The sequence below is a fragment of the Henckelia pumila genome, unplaced genomic scaffold, assembly GCF_033568475.1.
Source record: "Henckelia pumila isolate YLH828 unplaced genomic scaffold, ASM3356847v2 CTG_89, whole genome shotgun sequence".
Taxonomy (NCBI): Eukaryota; Viridiplantae; Streptophyta; class Magnoliopsida; order Lamiales; family Gesneriaceae; genus Henckelia; species Henckelia pumila.
The window spans coordinates 108,426-118,203 of NW_027331886.1; the positions used below are offsets into that span (position 1 = coordinate 108,426).

The 9,778-nt window shown below is 38.6% G+C and overlaps 2 protein-coding genes across 2 annotated transcripts; one reads left to right on the plus strand and one right to left on the minus strand.

Annotated features, from left to right (window-relative positions):
* Nucleotides 1-300: 300 nt before the first annotated feature.
* Nucleotides 301-750, minus strand: LOC140873888 (uncharacterized). Its single transcript, XM_073277178.1, has one exon. It carries the CDS (start codon nucleotides 748-750, stop codon nucleotides 301-303), a length of 450 nt encoding a protein of 149 aa, XP_073133279.1.
* Nucleotides 751-8,831: 8,081 nt separating this feature from the next.
* On the plus strand, nucleotides 8,832-9,389 carry LOC140873889 (uncharacterized). Its single transcript, XM_073277179.1, has 2 exons — nucleotides 8,832-9,009; nucleotides 9,112-9,389. The coding sequence occupies exons 1-2, from the start codon at nucleotides 8,832-8,834 to the stop codon at nucleotides 9,387-9,389; spliced, it is 456 nt and encodes a 151-aa protein (XP_073133280.1).
* Nucleotides 9,390-9,778: the final 389 nt, after the last annotated feature.

Below are 9,778 nucleotides of genomic sequence, written 5' to 3' on the forward strand. Positions count from 1 at the left end.
CAAACACTGGTCGGAATGAGGCTTCCCTCATTTTGGACACAATACTGGCATATTAATTGGTTTTGGAGCAATGATGTCCAACTGCTTCTGTCCTTGTGGTCTAGGTTGTTGTTGCAGGTATGGTCGGTAATGGGGTGGGGCCTAGTACTGTATTTTCCTGCTAGGTCCTTGATGGTCTCTACCTTGGTAGCTGGTCCTCTTTGCTTGAGACTCTTTGAGTATATCGCTTTCATCTTTTTCAGACAACATAGCTTGGTCCACAACATCCTTGTAAGTGGAAGTCCCACTTACCCTTACATCTCAACGAATGGATGCATTTAATCCTTCACTGAAGTGTTTTAATTCCTCAGCTGGGTCCCCTGAAATCATAAGCACAAAGTATCTCACTCTTTCGAACTTTTTCACATACTCAACAATAGACATGTTTCCTTGGCAAAGCTCCAAGAATTCTCTCGCCAATCTTGTCCTGGTACTCACCGTAAAATATTTTCCATAGAATACATCCTTGAATCCATTCCAAGACAGAGTTGTTAGATTTAATGTAGCTTTGGCTCCATTCCACCATATTCGGGCATCATCTCGGAACATGTAGGTGGCACACCTCACACGGTCCGTGTCTGTGACCTGCATAAATTCAAAGGCAGTATCCATAGCCTGAAACCATTGTTCAGCGACTAAAGGATCAGTTTCTCCTTTGAACTCGGGTGGTCCTAATTCCAAGAACCGTTTGTAGATTGGGTTCTGAACCATTTCAGCGCGATTATTACCAGCATTGGTCACTTGGGCTTGGAGAAGCTGTTGAATTTGTGATCCTTGAATACGACTCTGCTCTTGTAGCAAAGTAGTTAATCCCGCCAAGAATTTGTTGTTCTAATTGTTCTGATTATTTGGTTCACAGTCGTCATGGTTGTTGTTGTTGTTGTTGTTGTTGTTGTTTCCCCTACGAGAAGCCATAGTCCTAAAGTCCAACATTATCCACACCACTCAGTCACGATTTACAACATAGATAAACTTAATATACATTTCGTATACATATAACTCATCACAATATCATGCACATAAACACATAAAACTCATAACTTACAGACATGAAGACGGAGTGTTGGAGTCGTGGCAAGTATGAATGAGAGTGTCTAAAAGAAGACCTAGAGCGAACTACTCTGATACCAAACTGTAACGCCCTCAACCGATGAGGACATTACTCAAATAATATAACCTTAATATAAACGCGGAAAAGAGCATTTTTTAAAGTTGTATGCATACATCCAACCTTACTTAAAACATTTCAAATAATTTACAAACCAAGTCACGACAATTTCAAACATAAAACTTGTTTTCTTCACTCAAACATAATAATATTCAGTTGCCTTAAACTCAACACAAACACACTCATGCATCTCTCGCCGGCTCGACTCTTGGCTCCTCCTCATGTCCGACATCAAACTCATTGACGTACGCATAGTTGTCATCCTCATTACCTGCACCATTCAAGCATAGTGAGTCTAAAGACTCAGCAATAATATGCAATACAAATCATGAGTTTTAAAATTTATTTTGAATATAATATGGCGTAATATAAACATGAACATGAACATAAACTCATTCTTAATTGACGAATTATGTGAAATTTGTGGCAACTATCTGATAGGCCTGATCTCACCATTCATGTTGATCAACAAATAATTGGAAAGGCCCCTCCGGAGCTTATCCCGAAGTGCCAGTCCCGTGTTTTTCCATAGCTTAACTCATAATTGGAAAGGCCCCTCCGGAGCTTATCCCGAAGTGCCAGTCCCGTAGATTTGGAAAAGTCCCTCCAGCGCCCATCCCGAAGTACCATTCCCGTATTTTCCACCACAAAGGCACATAAGACATCAAAATCCTTTATGCTTTATCATACATCATTCATCATATCATTCCATCATCTTTTCATTGTGTATCATAACATGTCGTTCATTGCGAAGCATAATTGAAACATCATAAGTTTCGTCTTAAATTTTGTTTCATGAACATAAAACTTTATTTGATAACTTTATGCATGTCATATATGATTAAAAATCATACTCCCATATTGAACATAGGTTTCATGAATGAAACTTAGACATGTACATGCATCACATAACGGAATCGATCCACGTAAGTTGTTCTTTTCGTTCTTGTCGTAAAACATGAAACTTTTTCCATAAAAAACTCTTAAATATACTTAAAACACCTTAATACATCATAAACAGGCATTTACAACTTAAAAACATGCAAACAAAGTGTAAGGGGACAGAAACATCCTCGCTCGAGCGGAACTAACTCACGTTAGAGCGAGACCCATTCTGGAGTGGCATGTTGCAGGCGATGAAACTCTATTTGTAAATAGGAATTTGGAAAAGTGGTAAACATACAAGTTGTATCTCTTGATCTTGGCTTTCGAATTCCGAAAACCTCACCTACATTGGAGTTTTCAGTAAAACGTCATGCTCATTCACGCTAGATGTGTCACTGCCGGGAATTCAAACCACTCGACACACTTCGGGGCGATTTTGGCCAATCTTTCAAAATGATTTTGCCAAAACTTAAAACATGAAAGTTGTAGATAAATAAGTTAGTTTTCAAATAAATTTAGCCTCATATCATTTGGATCAGTACACTAATTGTTATCCACAAAATCATATCAAGTGTTGGTGATCCAGTGCCATCGAACACAACTTCAACACTTCAAACTTCAAACATAAACTTCTTTTACCTAAAATTCTAGCTACATAAATAATCAAAACTCATTTATTGTAATTGAACATGGTGTAACTAACTTCAAAACACTAAAATTTTAAAAGAACACGAATCTCTTGAATCAACTGAAGAACTTGACAAGAACGACTTACGTTTTTCGATTTCGTAAAAAAATCAACACTTCATACTCTTGAAATTGTTGCAAATAATTCATACATATCTCAACTTACATCTCATATAATATATTGATCCATATCATTTTATCAAATTACATAATAGCTTGAATGAGTTTCAAAATCTTTAAAATTTATACTTGCCTTGATATGAAAATGGAGTTGATCCGGATTTTTGGCAACGAGCTAACCATGACACAAACGAGATTTGGAACTTGGATGGTGAAGATCTTGAATAAATCGGTTGATGAACCAAAGTAGAAGAAGAAGGAAGCAGAGAATGATGAAGGGAACGTGAAGTGAAGGAATGAATAAGTCAAGGAGACATGCAATTGATGATGGGGTAAGTAGTGGTTGAGTGCAATAATCAAAATTCAATACGTAACGTGCATCGGCTACTAAAACGCAGTCAGCCCAACATGTCTCGACTCGGACTGATAAAATTTCCTTTCTTGGCTCGTACATCATAAACATATGAATATTATACTTGAAATTCTCGTAATAATATTTCTTACGATCTCGTGCATAATTTAGTCTCGTTCCATGAATCCAGAATCAAACTCGCCCTGAAATCATAAACTTACTAAAAAATGTTAAAATAAAATATATGTAGACATGAAATAATATTCATAATTCATAACTTAAAATAATTTAAATGCACTACACATAAAAATCATCTTAAAAGCATCGTGAGCGAGATAGTGGATTTTTGAACCTTACATCAGGTGTGTCGGTTACCATAGAAGAATCTCATCCACCTGAGGAAGCTCAGCACATAAATCCCAGAGGCTATGGAAATTATCGAGGTAACCCTCCGCCCAATACTTATCATCCTGGCTTACGTAACCATGAAAATTTTTCCTATGACAACAAAAAAAATGTGTTGAATCCCCCTCCGGGATTCAATACACACAAGGGTGAAGGCAAGGCGTCATTGGCGGATGTTGTCTCTACATATGTCAATGAATCTAACAAGAGGATGTCGAGGACTGAAACTCGAATTAACAACATGGAGACACATATGTGCAGTTTGGGGGCTATGATGAAATCCATGGAAACATAGATTGGACAGTGTGCAAATGCTTTGAAGGATCAAAACCGAGGACAGTTTCCCAACAATACCGAAGTGAATCCAAAAGAGCAGTCCAAAGCGGTGGAGTTAAGAAGTGGTAAGAAGTTAGAGGCTAAGGATCAGAGCAAAGCAAAGGAAGTTGAAGAACCAGTGGTTGCAGAAATCATTGTTGAAGAGGCCAAGCAAGAAGCAGTTTCAAAACCGATGTACAAGCCACAGCTTCCATACCCACAGCGATTCAAGAAGAAAGCACTTGATGAACAGTTTTCCAAGTTTCTAGACATCTTCAAGAAGATACACATCAATATTCCGTTTTCAGATGCCTTGGAACAAATGCCCAATTATGCCAAGTTCATCAAAGATGTGATGTCCAAGAAAAGCAGACTGCAAGACAATGAAGTGGTAAACCTGACAGAAGAGTGCAGCGCAATCCTGCTGAAAAAGTTTCCACAAAAGCTTAAGGATCCAGGGAGTTTTATTATCCCTTGTTTTATTGGTGGTTCTAAAGTAAATCGAGATTTATGTGATTTAGGAGCAAGTATAAATTTGATGCCTTTTTCTGTCTACAGGACTTTGTAGCTTGGAGAAGTTAGAGAGACCACCATCATGTTACAACTTGCAGATCGAAGTATCACATACCCATGGGTATTGTGGAAGATGTTTTGGTGAAGGTGGACAAGTTCATATTTTCAGCAGACTTCGTGATATTGGACATGGACGAAAATGAAAAGACTCCTTTGATTTTTGGGAAACCATTTCTAGCTACTACAATAGCATTAATCGATGTCCATAAGGGAGAGCTCACACTTCCGTTAGTGGTGAAGCCATGATTTTCAACATTTATCACCATGAGGGGCCCAAACGAGGTAAGTACATGTAAAAGCATTTAAATTATTGATTCTCATAATTCTTTTTCATGTACAGGCATTGATGATCCACTAGAAAGATGCTTGGTGGCGGATGTGGCAATCGATAAGGAAGAAGATTGGGAGCTACATGAACAAGAAGCATTCCTAGAGGGAGCTCCGAAAGAAAAAGTGGTGAGTACTCAATGTTGGAAAACTGGCGAGTTCCCAGACCAATTACGATTGATACCCGGTGCAGCGGAAGTTTAAAAATTTTTTCATGGAACGTTTCCATGGTATGGGTATCAACCGTTCATCGATTGAATTACGTGTGTGTAAAATTTAAATAACAATTAAATAAATTTTACCTCAAATCTCGCAACGAGATTAATGGACACCAACAGAACAATTCTGCTCTTGTTGTCTCTCCCTGGAACCGATGAACGCCTTCAATCAGGTCCACGAACAGAGGTTTAATCCCTCTGATAGATTGCACTAGAAAATCTATCAGAAGTTTTCTGCGAAGAGAATACACGAATTTGATTCGTTATTCCTTACTGCGATTCAAAATCACAGACCGGAATTTTCTCTGACAGAGTAGGGAGGGGGCGGCCAAAACGTTTTTGAGAGGCTAGGGTTTTCGAAAAATTGCTCTCAAAATAATGACCTGTTGTGTGTAATTTCTGTACTGAAATAACTTATTTATAATGCAGGCCACTAACACCTTAGGGCCCATTAGTCATAAGCTGGGGCCCGACAAGCAAAGCCCGCTCGTTCAGAAATTAATATAAAATTCATCGTGACTCCGATTGATGAAACGATTTCACCAATGTGCACAGAAACCATTTCTGCACGTTTTAAAGTCAAAATAAATTTTCCTGAATCCGAATTCAGTGGTTTCCAAAAATGTCCATCCCTATGTCATTTTAGGAAATCCTACTCCCTTACTCTTATTTAAGAAGTCCAACTCCTTAGTTCATTAAATTTAACTCTTTAAATTTAACTATCTCAACGGGGATTAAAACTCCATTACACTGTGTGACCCTCAATGGTTCAGGGATACAGCTAGCCGTGGGCTCACAACTCCTTGTGACTCGGAACAACACTTTCCGACTTGCCCAACGAATCATGGTAAAGCGCCTAGCAACATCGCCCCATGATTCCCTAGGTATCACTGATAGTGCCTACAAGAACCAGTAGATTTTGGTTAGCGTACAGTACGGTCCCTTCATCCATATATCCGATCGAATCAACAACCATTGGTATATCGAGAGTCGCTCAAGATTCGATAACTATGCAATGCATCTTGAAGATCAAATTAGTGACATCGCATGTGCTACTAAGAAACCATTTCTTAAATCACATCAAGTACTCTGGCCAGAGATTTGTCACACTAATATCTCCTCAGATCGCATAGGATATCCACACTCGCAAGTATGTGGTGAATCCTTGACAACAATGCATTGACTCCTATATGTGTCGTAACTGTACCCAATCTCGACACCTGATGACCCCTTCAGAGTCGGTAAACGAGTCAAAGCACAGTACTAGCATATAGAGTCTCCATGATGTTTCAAGTCGTAAGGACTAATGGTGTACAACCAAAACCGCGGACTTTATCCACTCGATAAGTGATAACCACTTGGAAAGTCCGGATAGGGTAGTTCGACTATTCATCCTATGAATATCCATTTGCATGCTTCGAACATCTCCATGTTCCCTACCAATGAAACGTGGTACTCCGCATCGCAAATGCTAGTCTCAAACTCGAGCGATCCTTATCCTTATTATCGGACGGCTCAATCGACTAGGAACGGTTTTAGAATATACAGTGACTATAAGATGTATTTCATGATAGACATCTCCATGTTCTACCACATCTTACATACACTATAGTATATTCAAGGTCTTTATCAAAACAACAATAGTATATCACAATATAACAATATGAAGTAATATAAAGTCATTGCCATAAAAGTGTAAATAATATTAAACAAAAGATTGTTTATACAAAGAGTCAACAAAGCCCATAGCCACACAGTTGGCTCACTGGGCACCCACTCTTACACTCAAGAATATGAAGCATTGGAAAATAGTGCACCAGAGGTATCTGCTGAAACTCATGATCTTAAAGAATTGCCTGCACATTTATGTTATGCATTCCTTGGTGAGAATTCTACTTGTCCTGTTATTATTTTTTTCACCTGTCTGCTGTAGAAAAGGATAAGTTGTTGAGAGTCTTCAGAAATTTCAAAACTGCCTTAGGATTGTCAATTTCCGACATTAACGGTATTAGTCCAACAATCTGCATGCATAAAATTTTGATGGAAGAATCTTATACTCATTATGTTGATCATCAGAGGCAGTTGAATACCGCAATGAAAGAAGTTTTAAAATTGTTAAATGCAAGTGTGATTTATGCTATTTTTGATAGTAGTTGGGTGTCTCCTGTTCAAGTGGTGCCTAAGAAAGGTGGGATTACTGTGGTTAAAAATAAAATAATGAGTTAATCTCCACACGTACAGTAACTGGCTGGCGAGTGTGTATATATTATAGGAAGTTGAACAAAGCTACTCGTAAGGATCATTTTCTACTTCCTTTCATTGATCAAATGCTAGATAGACTTGCTGGTTATTGATATTACTGTTTCTTAGATGGTTATTCAGGATATAATGAAATTGCTATTTCACCGAAGGATCAGGAGAAGACTACTTTTACATGTCTCTATGGCACGTTTGCTTTCAGGAGAATGCCTTTTGGCTTGTGTAATGCACTGGCGACTTTCCAGCGATGTATGATGGATATTTTTGCTGATATGGTGGAGGATGTGATGGAAATATTCATGGATGATTTTTTAGTTTTTGGGTCATCTTTTGATCACTATTTGCATAACCTTTCCCTTGTGCTGCATAGATGTCAAGAAAATAATCTTGTTCTTAACTGGGAAAAATGTCACTTTATGGTTCAAGAGGGCATTGTCCGTGGCCATAAATTGTCATCAGATGGGTTAGAGGTGGATCGAGCAAAAGTGGTTGCCATTGAAAAACTTCCACCTTCGAAGAATATCAAGGGCATCAGAAGTTTCTTAGGCCATGCGGGGTTTTATCGGCGATTCATCAAGACGGCGTTGATTACAGCACCCATCATGATTGTGCCGGATTGTAAGGAGCACTTTGAGCTAATGTGAGATGCTAGTGACTATGCAGTTGGGGCTGTATTAGGCCAGAGGAGAGATAAGATGTTTCGCGCTATCTATTATGCGAGTTGCACCATATATGTTGCTCAGCAAAATTACACTACTACAAAAAAGGAGATGCTTGCAGTAGTTTTTGCGTTTGATAAATTTCGTCCATATATAATTGGTACTAAAGTAGTTGTTTATACTGACCATGCATTGATTCGCTACTTATTTGCCTAGAAGGATGCCAAGCCACGCTTGATAAGGTGGATTCTACTTTTACAAGAGTTTGATTTTGAGATCAAGGATAAGAAAAGTAGTGAAAATCAAGTTGCTGACCACTTGTCGAGATTGGAGTTAGAAGATATTAAGGAGGAGGAGAGCATAAAAGAGTTGTTTTCGGATGAACAAATCTTTTAGGTAAGTTCACATCTACTATGGTTTGCAGATATTGCTAATTTTTTGTCGTGTGCTACTATGCCTTAAGATTTGAACAAACATCAGAATTTTTTTTTTCCACAACGTTAAGTTTCTACTTGTGGGATGATCCATATGTTTTCAAGCGTTGTGCCGATCAAGTAATTAGACGATGTGTGGCGGGTCAAGAAGCACAAGAAATCCTAGAGAAATGCCATTTCTCACCCTATGGAGGTCACTTTGGAGCAACAAGAACTGCGGCTAAGTTACTACAATCTGGTTTTTATTGGCCTACTCTGTTTCTAGATAGTTACACCTTAGTGAAATCATGCGATAAGTGTCAGAGAACGGGGAATATATCTAGAAAGAATGAATTACCTCTTACAAATATTTTAGAAGTGGAGTTATTTGATCTGTGAGGTATTGATTTTATGGGTTCCTTTCCCCATTCTTTTGGGTACACTTATATCTTATTAGAAGTCGATGATGTGTCAAAATGGGTGGAAGCAATTTTCACCTCAACTAATGATGCTCGTGTTGTAGTAAAGTTTATGAAGAAGAACATTTTTACAAGGTTTGGAACACCACGAGCAATAATCAGTGACGAAGGTACGCATTTTTGCAATATTATTTTAAATACCTTGCTAACTAAGTATGGTGTCAGACATAAGGTGGCGTGTGCATACCATTTCTAAACCAATAATCAGGCAGAGATCTCTAACCGAGAAATCAAGAAAATATTGGAGAAAACGGTTAAGACTAATCGAAAAGATTGGGCAATCAAGCTGGATGATGCTCTATGGGCATACCGCACTGCTTTTGAAACACCTATTGGGATGTCGCCCTATAGGTTAGTGTTGGGTAAGGCATGTTATTTGCCATTGGAGTTAGAGCACAAAGCGTTTTGGGGTGTCAAGAAGCTGAACATGGATCTCGAAGTATCCGGGGAGTTGCGCAAATTACAGTTGAATGAACTGGACGAGTTTTGAAGTGAATCATATGAGAATGCCAAGATCTACAAGGAGCAAACAAAGATGTGGCATGAAAAAAACATTGTACTTCGGGAATTTGAATCAGGTCAGAAAGTATTGTTGTTTAACTCCCGTCTGAAATTGTTTCCAGGGAAATTGAAGTCCTGATGGTCTGGGCCATTTACTGTGGAGACGGTGTATCCGCACGGTGCAATTGAGCTTCAATGTATAGATGGAAGGGTATTAAAGGTGAACGGGCAAAGGGATAAACATTATTTTGGTAACGAAGTACGAAGTACTGAGAGCACTTTGCTCAAAGTCCCGGCCTAAATCTGGTGAAAGTCCGGCTGAGGACTATAAACCAAGCGCTACTTGGGAGGTAACCCAAATTTTCGTTTCGTCTTTTA